The 14,446-nt window shown below is 36.5% G+C and overlaps 1 protein-coding gene across 11 annotated transcripts in view; it reads right to left on the bottom strand.

Moving 5' to 3' along the window:
- The window catches only part of KMT2C (lysine methyltransferase 2C), a 189,860-nt gene that overhangs the window by 63,947 nt on the left and 111,467 nt on the right, over window positions 1–14,446 (bottom strand). For 10 of the 11 annotated variants that reach the window (XM_021555310.3, XM_021555312.3, XM_021555311.3 and 7 more), the window contains 4 exons: window positions 7,512–7,631; window positions 4,987–5,103; window positions 1,088–1,189; window positions 804–908 (listed from right to left, as the gene is read on the bottom strand). In XM_021555310.3, coding sequence (XP_021410985.2) covers window positions 804–908; window positions 1,088–1,189; window positions 4,987–5,103; window positions 7,512–7,631 — 444 coding nt within the window. The remainder of the gene's footprint in view (window positions 1–803; window positions 909–1,087; window positions 1,190–4,986; window positions 5,104–7,511; window positions 7,632–14,446) is intronic. The other variant, XM_021555319.3, reaches the window with a different exon arrangement.

Raw genomic sequence — 14,446 nt, 5'->3', positions numbered from 1 at the left:
GTATATTCTGCTTCCTCAAGAGGTCACAAACCTGATCCTCGTGATGTGATCACAATGCTGGAGTTTTAGTCATCTGAAGCAAACAGATAACTTACTGCAATTAATATATAATGCAAGAGTAGTATATAAACAAAAAGTCAAATTACAATTGCATGAAATACGCATATGGCATTTTGTAAAATATGTGCAAAATAAAGTTTTTTGACATGTTTGAAAAAAATCTCACTTTTATACAGATATACTTACATCACAACCAATGAAAAGTGTACAGTGTATATACTGCAGTAAATAGTTTATTTTGTGCTTGCTAGGTCATTTCACAGCATTCAAATTTAATTTTCACACATTCTCTCCTAGACTAATGAATGTAAAATGTATTAATTAACCACTCCAACTGCTGTCAATTCTGACAGCCAACAGGCAAATTGAATCAACTAAACCTTATGCCCCAAGTAAATGAAGATGCGGTGTAATTTTTCCTTTGTTTTTAATTCTGCTTGTATCTAGGTTTAAAACTTGTATCTCAAACTGTTATTTTAACCAACTGCTGGATAATCAGCGCTATTTATGGTTGCAAAATTACAAAAAGGTTAATTTCTCTTGAGGCTATGCATACTATAAAATGACATTTAATTAAAGTCTTTCATAAGTCGCATACAAATAATGGTCACATTAGCTGATGAATATCTAACAAGTTAATGACTCCCCTAATTACCACAAAACTGAAATCAGCATAGTGCTATTAAAGTACAATATGAAAACAGTGCAATCAAGTAGTTTTTGTGTGTAACAACAGCACTCACCTTAATACTGACACAGTAGGGATGGTAACACTGCCCACACTGGGAACAGGCCAGCAACCGGCCCTCAGCACCTTGGCCAAAACTGCCACAAACCACACACATATCCTGCAAGGACACACAAGAGCAGACTCTCAACACGTGCCAGACACTGCATTCTGAAAACATGTAACTGTAAAATCCAAATAGCTTGCTGTATAATTTAACTCCTAACAAGGACATTCATTCACTTTTTTCCTAATTAAAAGCAGGGAAACAAAATGAAAAGTTGTAACTATTATCCTAACCTGATGGAGAGTGAACTTGTCACTGTTAGAGAAAAGGACAACTGTATTATGCATCGAGTTTTCTTCCTCATCTTTATTAGATGAAATATCCATGGTTGTGACCTATTAAAAAACACAAAATATAAATAGCAAGTGCATCACATTTTATAAGATATGAGACAAAATGAAACATTCTCTAAGTAAGAGTTTTGCAAGTATTTATTCATACAGTTTCAACTTTCATAAAAAGCTGCCTCCATCAGAAATTACTGTATTAATTCACATTTTCTCACAATCAGAATTGTAACTTTAAAGACCTATTCCCTTCCTCTCTTTTTTTCACCTTCACATATCTCATTACACTTCCAAATGGAAGTGGAAGGAAAGACAGTCTAAGAAAAAAATCACTAAGCATAAATTGTCATACGGTGCCCAGTCTGCTCAGTTCCCTGCATGTAAACACTGAAGTTCTTTTTATCAAGAAGTTAATTGCAGTGACAGACTTTTGAGTATTAATTCAAAGAGCAACTGCAGAAATGTAGTTTGTCCCATATTGCCTAAAATGAGGTTTAGCTAATGTTCCAAGTATGTTAAAGGAATAAGCAAGAGCTCTAAAGTTACTCACTGCAAGCAGTTTATGAGGCATATCTATATTTACCATAAAAACTTGCACTGAACTTGAAACAGCTGTTTTGGTCTCACCCATCAGCTCTTACAGTAATTTTTCAGTAATTTTTCTTTTTCATCAAGTGATTTTTGTTCTGACCTGCCTTTTATTAATTCAGCATATTCATATACAGCTTCTCAGGAAGAGAAACACCAATGAAAGATTCAGGAAGAGAAACACCAATGAAAGATTTCAACTGTGTTCTCACTTTCTTGTGAATCTTGCAATACAGAATTTGCTGTCCATGAATTTAAACTAATAGGCCCAACTATTATCTCTGAACCAGGAATATAAGGGCACACATTTCCATACAAAAGGTTAAATGCATGCTAGAGAAATGTAATTTGTTTTACCAGCTGTTCCAATTTTATAAATGTGGATTATTTTAATTACAGTGCAAGTCCTCCACAGATAAGTTTTGTTTAAATAATAATTTAAATATTTTACAAATCCAAAGGTAACTCTAGGAACAAATGTAAATACCATAATATCAGCTAGAAGATTCCCTCTGATACACAGTTGCTGAAACAGCACAGTACATGTATGCTGATGTAAAGCACCAAAAAATGCTTTACAAAAAATCTAAAGAAACAGCTAAAAAGGGAATATATTCTTTATGTGCTTTGATTACCAAATATTGGAGAGCACTGCAACTGTAACTACCCAGTTAACCCCAAAGCACCTGAAACACCTTGATACCTTCAGGGACAACATTTCCCTTACCTACTTTTCCACAGGTTTCACTTGTAATTGCACATGCAAAAAAGCAGAATTTGAAGGACTGAATGACTGCAATGTTAGTGTTTGCTGAACCCCAGCGCTGACCCACCATGGCTAAAGCTGCAGCCACCTTTTTCCTCATTCCCAAGATATATCAAGTACTTCCAAATCTGAGTGGCTGTCCACTGATCCCATCCTGAGTAAGAATTATTTTGTGCAAATTGACTGAAAACACACCCATTTCAAACATTTATATGACAAAAGGCTGATCTCTTGGTACTGCTAACTTTATCTACTCTATCACAAGGCAGCCACATCTCTGGAACTCTGGAGCTACGTGATGACTCAAAGGATCAAATTTCTTTAGGACACGGTGAAGAGTGATGTCCATTTTGTATTTATAGCAAGTTACCTAAATCACTCTCTTCTGATCAATTAGAAAAACTTTTACAAGTTTAATCTATAAACTCCAGCTTCTCTTGTAGTAAAGATTTGTGCATTTTAACACCAAAGTAACGCTTATGTCTCCAATTCATTAAGGTGCTGTGACTAGCCTAAGTGGAATTCACCCTATATGCTTAAAATTACAAATCTGCTTATGAATCTTGACCACCCAATGACTAAAAGAGAAAACTGATAGACATGATTGTTCCTTTTTCAAATCATAAATACCAGAGTATTCCAAGATATTATTACACAGGCAGCAGAAAGTGTGACAAACTCAAACAGATTACATGTAAGAACATAAAACCACAGCTCTAAAGAGAGTCTCAGGAATTACTTCATAAAGACATAAAAATGAGCAAGTCCCTCTCTGAATACAAGGAACAGGATGTCTCTCAAAATACACAGGGTTTGTTGGTAATCAAAGTTTAAAAGGAGCATTCAAATAGAATAAGCCCACAGTGGGGAAAAAAAATGCTTGTTTTACAGTCCAGATTTTCATGTTTTTAATACTAAAATCCCTCTTCTTATGAGGACCAGACTAAGACTGTGTAGGATTTTCAGGTTTTAAAAATGCTTCAAGTATTAAGTAGCTTAACTATCAACTTCAGTGAGCAATCACTTGCTTACAATCACTTCAGTGCTCCTGAAGAATAAGAGACAGCAAATACAATCATTATTTTCTCAAGGGTTTCTGGACAGAAGCTGTGTACAGAATAACAGACATCTGATCACAACAAAGAACTAAAAGTCACTGATATATCAATTCATTGAAGAGTCAAGGATGCTTTAATTGTGGTAAATCATGATATATAAGGGATCTCTGAAGGAGTCAGCAATTCTAGGGACAGGGAAATCTGATTGATGCAACTTACTTCACTGCCAAACTCTTCTGGCAAAGTCCTTCACCAAAGCTACCTAAAAAAAGTTAAACTGAAGAGGAATGGTCCCTGTACTGATACAAGACACAAAAGAGGGCAATAAATTATCAATTTTGTATATGGGAGAATAGCACTAGGTGAAATCTGACAGGCCTGACTGCTAACAGGTGGTGGTGCTCACACACTCATGTGCAATCTGAAAAATCAAGTGAGAAGCAAGGTGGCAAAGCTTGCCAACAGGATTGGGATATTCAGAGTAATAAAATCCAAAAGACAAGTGTGAAGATCTGCACAAGAACTTCATAAAGCTGAGTGCTGGGCTATATAATAGCGGATGGAACTCCACAAAATAAGGAAATTAACATGACAAAAGAACTGGTATTGATGGTCAGAAATATGGAGTAGCTTCCATACAAGGAATAACTCAAAACACATCCTCCATACTTGCAAGTCAAGACTGCAAAAAACATTGTCCATACTTGCAAGTCAAGACTGGAAGGAAAAGAAGGAGAAATGATGGAGGTCTGCAGAAATTGAGTGGCATGGATGGAGGAAGTGAATAGAAACCAGGTTTTCATTGTCTATCTAAGAGAACTGAGGGGCAGGCAGCTAATCCAGGAGGCAGCCACTTAAAACACAGAACTGAAAATGGATAGCATGGTTTCCTGAAGTCTTTTTAAGCTAAATGGGCAGATTTATGAAAGCAAGTTCCAGCACAGGCTGCCCAAGAAAAAGACACATCCTCCTGTTTAGCAAGTAAGTCCCCAAGCCACAAACTGCTGAAATGTCCCCTCCTCTCTGTTCTGCACTCTTGCACCACCATTCAGTCTAGAAAAACCTTCGCTCTGCTCTCCTACGGCTGCTGCTACATTCTCATGCACAAACCCTGATCTCTCCTTCTGGGTTGTTCCAGTCAGTGCTGCCTTTGCCCAGCACATTCTGCACCCAAGGAAATGGAAGGAGTACTTTAAGACTCCCAACTGTTGTGTTTTTAAATGGCAAGAGTAGCACAGAATTGCCTGAGGCCCACTGAGCTGTAATGTTCTAGTTCTTCATCGCAAGCAGTAACAGCCAGGCTCCATCAAACACCCCTGGCTCTGTACAGCTTGTTGTTTTTTTTAGTGCAATATTTTAATACAAAAATTATAGCTGATTAAATGTGTTACATTAACAGACTGCAATATGACTTTAAAAAAAGCTATCCTCACCCCTGGAATGACCACAGCCCCAACTCCATTCTTCAGTTTTGATCTTCCTCTGCCACCTCTTCCTGACAGACCTGCTCCACGTGGCCTCCGCTTCCCTGGGAATCCCGATCCTCGGCCCTGTTCAATGTAAGGTAACAGTGTAAATGAAACCTCTCAAGTTCTTTTGCTACGTGGGATTCAAACTTGTTCAGTTCATCTAGGGAAAAACATAAGTAAAAAACACCCTGTGATTTCCAGTGAGTACAAGCACACCAGGGCATGGTCATTAAATCTCTGCATAAATCTGTGTGAAATAGCTTTAATTACTTACATGGCATAATATGATCACCTTTATCATCAGTGAGAAAGCAGCAAAAACCAGAAATGTTTATTTTCTGCTCAGGAGTAACTGGAAATATGGATTTCCCCCACCAGCTCCCCCACACCTCATTTGCAAAGTTTCCAAAATATATATTTTATTCTATGATTCATTTTTCTTTTCCCTTTGAACAGTCAGCCCAGACAATCATGGGACTTTTGCGCAGGGTCTGGACACTTGATTACTGGTAGATGCTTTTATTACACTATGAATAATCAAGTGAGACCTGGAATTTATTAGGATTGAGTCCCGCTCACAAAGGAAAGTGGGAGTTGGCTCCATGAAACTCTCTTAATTCAGCACATACAAAGAGAGTTTTTTGTATTAATTCTATCAATTACACTCAGATCAACATTCCTCATAATGTGAAGTTTTCCTTACACAATCTCCACTTGATTTACAGACAGCTTCTTTTCTCCCTTCTTATTTAAGATGCAGAAGCAGAGTTGCAGTGTTGTGCTTTGGAGTATTCAGTGTGTTCAATTACAATTATCCTTGGGAGAGTAAGTATGTTTTTACTAGTAATTACCTGTAATTCATAGAGTTACTTAAATTTGAAATTTAGGGTTTCTTCTTTTTTGTTTTTTTTTTTCTTTTTTCAAAATTTCAAAATGAACTAAGCACAAGAGGATTCTTCATCCTCTTTAATCATTTCCAGAGAGAAAAAGAACATATTCACATCCACAAATTCTGGCTGATATATCAGACATCTTTACAATGTGTCTCAAAGCCTCTAATCTGTGTAATAATCTGATAATTATGGCACATACTCAAATAAACACCTTTCCTACAACAGAATAAGCACTGAGATTATTTATTGCACTTCATATTTGTCAATAATCTCAGCTCCCAATACAGCCCAAGTATGGAGTACAGAGTATGAGGTATCCAAACGCTTGCTGCAAAATACTTTGAATACCAAGGCAAAACATTTGCTCTGTAAAACAACATTGATGGAAGCAACAAAGCTCAGTGGGGACTGTGTCACCAAGAGACATGAAGGGCCTTTACTGATGGAGACAGGAGTCCCTTGGATGGGGAGAAGCATTGTGGGATCAATATTCACTCCAGTATTTCTCAAATATTCCAGCTCCTGCTTTAAAGAAGACATTGAACTTTATGGTCATAATTAAAGGAAAAAATGGCCAATGCTAAGATTTTATTAACATCCATCTAATAAAGGAAAAAGAAATTAAATTGACTCACACACCAAGTTAATGTAACACAATGATATTTGAGGAGTGAAAGGAAGGATGCTGCTGGAGGCTGAGGTGAAACAAAAAATGTCCTTAGATATCTATGGAGCTAATACATATACACACATAGGACATACAATCATCAATTTTGGAAACTCTTCTGACAAGTTTCTTATTTTCTGCTTCAGAACAGGAGTCAGTACTGTTATTTTCACACAACTAGTAACAGGAATAAGCACATACTTATACCAATGTTAATGCTGAATATTAAGCTGAAAATTAATGCTTAAAGCAGCAAAAGCTAAGCTGATGTCAAATCAAAATAAAATTAGCATGAGAGTTAAAGTGAGATGAACTTAAATCATTGGGAAGCTACAACTATTTGCCAGTTTCATAATTTAGCTTTTCTTTGCCTTTACTTAAACCAAATAATTCTACTTTAGTTACTTCAGGTGTTTTTAATAGTAAATGTCACTGTGGATACAATTTTGATCCATGTAATCAGGTAGGAAAGTTTTTGTTTATTCCCCCATCAGCTAAAAACAATGTCACTTTGAATCCACTCTGCAAGATTTCTCCACAGCAACAAATCCAAGCCATCCTTCAGATCTCTGCTCCTTTCCATGCCTGGCTTACCTTACTGCCAGTCTTAAAAACATTTTCCTTCTCAGGTAATTTATTTTGACAGCTGCGTAAAGCCAACCACAAAAAGTGATGTACTCAACACACACAAAATTTGGGTAATACAAAGTATTCTTTGCCACTGAAAATCAAGGCAATGCCATCATAGTGTATGCTCTGGAAAGCTCACATCTTTTAACCTGAAACCTCCAGAGCTTCAATAATTTTTAGAGATCTTGAACAGTAACAAAAAGGAAGATTAATTAAGGTGTGAGAGACAGAATTTCATCACTAATCTCTACAGCAGAAAGATAGCAATGGATACATGAAAATAAATTCAAGTTATTTACCACTTTGATGCTCCAAATGGCACTGCCAGGAAGCTGTCTGGATTTAAAAATGTCCCGACCTTCTGAAATATCTGGGGACCAGGAAGGTGGGCTGACTGTATTATTGGTACTCCAAGCCCCCTAGGATATGGTAGGTGAGAAAATAGATGTATAAAACTTTGCAACGTAAAAAAAAAAAAGCATAAAAGCAAAAAGCAAGCAACCAAAAATAAATCTGAAAAGCAAAGCACATGCAGGCATAGGCATTTCTACATTAACTTAAGTAGTCAATTAGTTCACTGAGTGAGTAGAAAGTGGGAAAGTTTTAGGTTCTCACTGAAACATGCCCTAAAATCAGTATTTACTTCCAACTGATGGTTAAGTACAAGAAAATGAGTTTTATAAACAAAGATTAATACAAATCTAAAGCAAGTAATCATAACAACAACAAATTACAGGCCTAAATTTTATTGCATCAGTGAAGAAGACAGTAGTTGGAGGTGGTAACATCTCCTTTTATACTCCAAATCACATTTTGAAAGAACTGATGGCCTCAGTTGACTTTTGAAGCTAAACTACCCCCAATCACAGCAACAACTAATCTGAGAAGCACAGCAAACAAAAGGAATATGAATAAACCATTAGACAAAAGAAAAGGAAAATAGCCATGGTAATCAACAAAGTAGCTCATTCCTGCAATTCTGCTACAAATAAACCATTATAAAACTCTACCACTGATTTTTTTTTCACCCCAGTGTTTTCATGTTATGCTGTGGTATCACGTTTTAACATGTTATTATGTACATGTAATAATATACATCCAAATGGTGTACCTACAAGCTCTTTTAACTAATTATTATCCCTATTTATGTTGTTCCATCATGGTGAGATATTGTACAACTGTCAGTAGAAATAAAGCAAAATGAGAAGAAAATGCTAAGACAACCAAGACAAAAAGTACTGAGGCTCCTCACAGAAAGTAAAATCTGTGGAAGCCTTTCTCAAGCACAGAGATTTATGATGTCTGTCTCTGTGGGAGACAGACATCATAAATAACTTCACTGCCAATTTACACATTAGATTAAGAAAGGACAGTACATTTTCCTAATTCTAAATTTGTGAGAGTAAAAAATATTGAATACCAGGATCACAAGTACAACTGATGAAAAGTGCAGGTTTATCTTCCCCAGAATGCCATTCAACAGCATAATCCCAGGGCTGATATGGAATAACCTCATGCATACAAACAATCCCAACTATTCACAACTGCTCACAAGGGCAAGCCCAAACACATTTACACCTTTGAATACTGGGATGTACAATAATAATAAGCATCAAGGAAAATGAAATGGCTCTGCAAAATGTGTTGGGTTTTGTTATTTTTTTCCCCTTTCTGAAATGCAATTTCTCCATCAAGAATGTGTGTGAAATAAGTTTCTTTGGAATCAACAACTCCATCAAAATATACATTCATCTTGAACTGTAAAGAGGTGTCTTACTAACAGGTGCACTTACAGAAAACAGGGATATCCCTCAAGTGATCTGACACTCAAAAGAGAAAGCTTGTCAGTGACCTAAAAGCCTAATTATGGATAAAAGTCTCAGGGTAAAAACTCCAACACTTGGTACAACCCACAGTGTGGACACAGTGGTATTCAGCATAAATCTGCTTTCTAGGAGTTTAGCTCTGCACAGGAAAAGGACAATGTAACACTTAAATATAAAAAAATAATATATAATATAAAAATATAAATATATAATATTAAAAATAACAATTTGACAATTCTGCCCACACAAGGTGCTAATTGGACACACAACCTACAAACTGCTTAGTGCCCAGAGCACCTGTGTGCTTGGGAAGGCCATCAAAGCCTCCCCTCTGCCAAAAAACCCACTCCAGAAGAACAGCTCCTGACAGCAGCTGCTCAAGGGTTCCAGTCACTGTGGCTGGAATGAACACCCTGGATTGAAAGTTTTGCTATCCAGTTTTTTCCTTGACTGCAGATAGGTGGTCATCGTGCAGACAACTCAGAAGATCAAGAGATCTATCAGCCTGTAACAGGGGAATAGTGCTGGGTAAAAAACCTTCTCACCTTCACACCTGGAGATGGACAAGTCCCTGTTCACACCCAGGGCACAAGGACAGAACATTCCTGACACAACAGGGACATCATGTCAGAAATGGAGGGGGGGGAAAAAAGGAAATTTGATACACTGGTAGACAACTACATCAGCAGGTCTGTGACACAAGAGATTTGCCTTAACTATTCCAACCCTAGTTTTAATACCAAGTAACAGTCAATTTTAGCAGGTAAAATTCAAACTTTCATTGAATTTTAATTTGTTTCCTCATTACTTGTGAAATTCATAATGCATGGTAGTTAACTGTTCTTATGAAGAGGCAACCCAAAGAAAATCTGTACAGAAACACAAAGAAAATCCATTTATCAAAGAAAAAATCTTGGCATCAATATGTAAAGGAAGCAACATACTCAAGTTGCCAAAATTCAAGATCTTAAACATGCTGAAAATACTCAACAACTAAAATTACCTACTCTTAGTCTGAAGGTATAAAACTATTCTCCTTTTAAGAAGATAACTTTTCTAGTGATTAAATATATTCAAAAGATTAAAAAGCTAAAAGAACATTAAATCTGAATATGAAATCAGTCCTGCAAAACAAAATAATTTGTATATGATTCATAAACCATATTGTTATGAATTAAATTGGAAATTTAATCCAAGTTTTATTGTATATCAGAAAAATTTGAATTCTTGGTCAGATAAACTTAATTAAAAACACACATTTCCACAATGCCACGAACAAATGAATTACATCAAAGAGATGCATTAATTATATTTTTGGCTTTTAATTAATGCCTATTACTACACAACACTGAAGAGAAAGTTCTATTCAGTTCATTTACATCAGAACCCCAGCAATAATTATGTACTGTGACAGAAACAGGAAGTTCTAATTCTCCATCATATTCTTGAGTCCTCAAAATTGAACAACACAGCTGCAAGTAAATTATAACAAAAGGAAACCCAGTGTCAGCAAGGGTCAGGAGATCTCACTAAATTACCACTGACTGTGTTTAGCTGCTTAATGCTCTATGAATCCTACTGCAATTGCAAATGTACAAAGCTGGATTTGCAATTTAATATTTAATGTAATTTTAGGGTTGTGAACAAACTTTAATCACTTGAAAATACAGCTCTTCTCATTAAAAAAACTGAAAAAAACAACCAAGCACCAAGTGTAAAAACTGTAACAACAACAGATCCTTGAAAAAGACTCTTTTTACATCTTTTTTTGCACATCTACCTTTTACAACAACAAACTTAGTGATACCATATAAGTGAAGAGAGCAAAAGAACCCATACCATCCAAGACAGCTCACCTCCAAACCCATCACAGTGCTCTGCCTTTTTTAATCTCATTAAAAAAAAAAATCTCTTAAAACACTAACAGATACTCAGTGTGTTGTGGAACAGCGATCACTGACATCTTCATGATGAAAATTAAATACCTCTGAACAAGGTATTTCTCAAGAAACACACTCTGGAGTAATACTAAAATAATATTTATGGAATTTACAAAACCAGCAGAAGTTTATTGGTTTTTATTCAGAATTATTCTACAGAATGCTCTCAACTCTTCACCTACCAATGTTTCAGTGCCAAAATTTGTAATGTCTTCCATTTACTGACTTAATCTTATGCTTTCCAGTACACAGTGCCATAGCAAAAATAACTATTTCAAATCTGTTCAACTTGGATATACAGCATAAATACAACACCATTGAACATAGACTTCCATAGAAAATAGTCTTTTTCCTTGAGAAGATTCATTTCAAACTTGATCTGTGTCAGATTAGTCATTAATAAACTTACATGATCATTTCTACTAAGACTCCTCCTTCAGAAGAAAATTGAAGATTACTAAAGAGAGGTGTTGCCCCTAAAATAAATTTGCAATTTACAGGCAAGAGTGAAGCATGTCCATATTCCATAGAGAAAAAACTGGACAGACACAACTGTAAGGACAGCACTGTAAAAACCTGGCCATGCTGGCAGCTCAGAGTTAAGTATCTTGTGATCTATGAACACTTAAATTTCATATACATGTAGAAATTAATTTGGATGCACTGTGGAGTAGTGGAACACGAGGAGCAGACAATCCATGGAACAAAACCCAGTGGGATGCAGAGCCTGGCAGGCAGAAGGTCCTCTCATGGGGCAGAATGCAGCTTTCCTGTAGCTGAGGGTATGGATAAAAAACATGTCCTAAAAAACATTGTCAGCAGGGCACCTTACTGTTAGGAGATGACACGTTCCTCAAGTGGAGTAAGCTTGCACCAGCCAAAGCCAATTCGTACAGCTCCTAACTGTACCCACACTTTGATTTATACACTTTGGGTTAGAAGCTGGATTTTCTCCTGTTGTTTCTAAGCAAAGTCGGGATGCCTGCAAAAATGGCAGGAGGCAGAGGGATGCTGACATCATTAAGTCTTTTTAAGCAGAATATTGTCTTAATTTTTGAGATAGGTTTTAGTCCTTTCCTAATGTGGTGTTGCAGACACATCATTAAAGCAAACTACTAATATCTAACACAGCAAATCACTTCAGATTATGCATAACTTTGTATTCAGTGGCAAACCTGAATAATTATTCAAATATATTTTTTTAGCAATTGTATTAACAGATTGTAAAGAAAGGGCTGATAATTTGTCCTACCATCCAGCACAAGACATTAATTTAATGAGGACAAATCCAAATCAGAAACTGTCCTTCTGCATGGATTCCCCTAACTCCAGTGAAGCATGTATCTTATAAAATTGATGAAAAATATACCCAGAATCCAGAGATTTTTTTTTCTTATTCTTCTTTATAGGAAGTTCTATAAACCCATTGCAATAGATATATTATTGCATTTTTAAAAGAGGAAAAGGACATTCCAACAAAGCAAATTGCATATTAGAAGCTTTCAAACTTCTAGAAGAAAGTGCAGAATATTACCATTTGTGAAATTATGTTGGCTTCTCTTTGGGCTTCACAAAGTGATCAGACTCCATGAAGGAGCTATTTCAAACCTGAGCAGTCCTGGACAAGGAACAAGTCCTGCAATGGAAATTCCTTTCCACAACAGGAGCAGGGGTGAACCCAATGTTAACTTCACCAGGCACAGGAGCCAAAATCTCTTTAATCAATAAAACCCACTCAATTTGTGTAACTTTCTGCCCTCCTCTCTATGACAGGCAGCCAAGAACTCCAGCAGCTGCCAGGTAACATTTGTATGGCATAACCTCACACCTGACAAAAAGCCACACAACAGCAGAAACTGCTATTTTATAAACAGAAAGAAGCAGACCCCAAACTCATAAAATTAACCTGCTTTTGAGAAGACAATTGCTCTTCAGTGTCACCCAGAAAAGAATCACACATGACCTAGTTTACTCCAAACAGCTACCTGTAACTTTATAAAAGCACCTTTTCCTCCAGTATTCTTTTCCCCATTTTTTACTTGCTTTTAGATCAATGTGATCACCTCCAGGTGAACAAGAACTGAAAGAGTGTGTTAGGTTAAAATGTTTTAAAATAGGCTTATGTCTCTTCTTGATCTGTGGAGTTCCAATGGCATGGAAAATATGATGGAACATCACCAAGGAGCCCTTTTCTCAGCTGCCAGCACCTGCCCTGTATGACGCTTTCCAAAAGCCAAAATTGGCGAAAGCATCCATTTTGAAGTGTCTGACACAGAGAAACAACAGATCTTATTTTTCTGGTTTTATTCCTAGTGAAAAACTGCCTTCCAACCTGTCCCACAGAATCCCCATGTAACAGGAAACCAAACTGTCTGGATGCAATCCTGTGCCATGTGCTCTGGGATGACCCTGCCTGAGCAGGGAGGTTGGACCAGATGGCCCATTGTGATCCCTTCCAATCTTGACCCATTCTGTGATTCTGCTTCTGCTCCTATGAACAGCTCTCCATTTGGAAAAGTACACACTCTTTTAAAAAACTGAATGTTTTCAGCAGAAAGAATAATTTAAAACCCCCACAAAATAAACCTAAACCTATTTCTGTCTGCAATCCAAAGTGATTTAAATAAATGCCTTCCACATCATGGATTTGTCCAAATACATCTTGCTCAAAAAAACCCCACCTGCCTGTAACTGGACATTTAAAAATTTCTTCTTTTCATAGTCTACAGAACACATTCAACAGCTTTCAGTCCTTCATCAAAAGCCCAAAGTAAGAACTTAAGAGTACTAAAAAGAAATTTATTTAAGGCATTAACATATTTCTGCAAATATGATATATACACCTGGCTGTACAGTGACCCAGGAAAACCTAACTGCAGTACAACAAACACAGATTTCCTAAACTCAGTGGAAACAGCAGAAAAACTTTCCAGAACACTCTCATACCTTAGGAAGCAAAAATTTTGAACCCTTAGGTGACACGTAAAAACTGAAAGAATTGTGCAATATATAAAAAAAGCTTTGTTAACACTAAGTCCAGAAAAGCACGAAATCATCAATCTGGAAGTCCCAAAGACTAAAAATAAATTGTGATGAGAAGATGAAACACTAACTTGTCACACTGACACACTTTTTGTATAGAATTTCACCAACAAGAAATGAATACCCTGTACTGATAAACCGTTTTCCCTGGAACACATCAGTAATAGAGAGAAAGACACTGCAGAAAGTGACAGACTTGAGGATTCTTTTCACTTATCAAATTTAATCCTAGTCAAACCACAACAATTTGTACAAGACAGTTCTTGCATGCTATTTCCTAATGTAACAAACCCACAAAATTGTTTACCACACCACTAGAAACATCGATCAAGAAAATATCTGGCAGAATAACAGACACAGAGTTGTAGAAGGTTCTTCTCTAAAGTCAGTTTAAGAAGCTTTAACACACTTTGAGAGTACCAGCCA

This window comes from Lonchura striata, chromosome 1 (genome assembly GCF_046129695.1).
Source record: "Lonchura striata isolate bLonStr1 chromosome 1, bLonStr1.mat, whole genome shotgun sequence".
NCBI classification, from domain to species: Eukaryota; Metazoa; Chordata; class Aves; order Passeriformes; family Estrildidae; genus Lonchura; species Lonchura striata.
The sequence above is the reverse complement of the archived record's forward strand: the minus strand, read 5'-3'. Positions and strand labels throughout refer to the sequence as shown.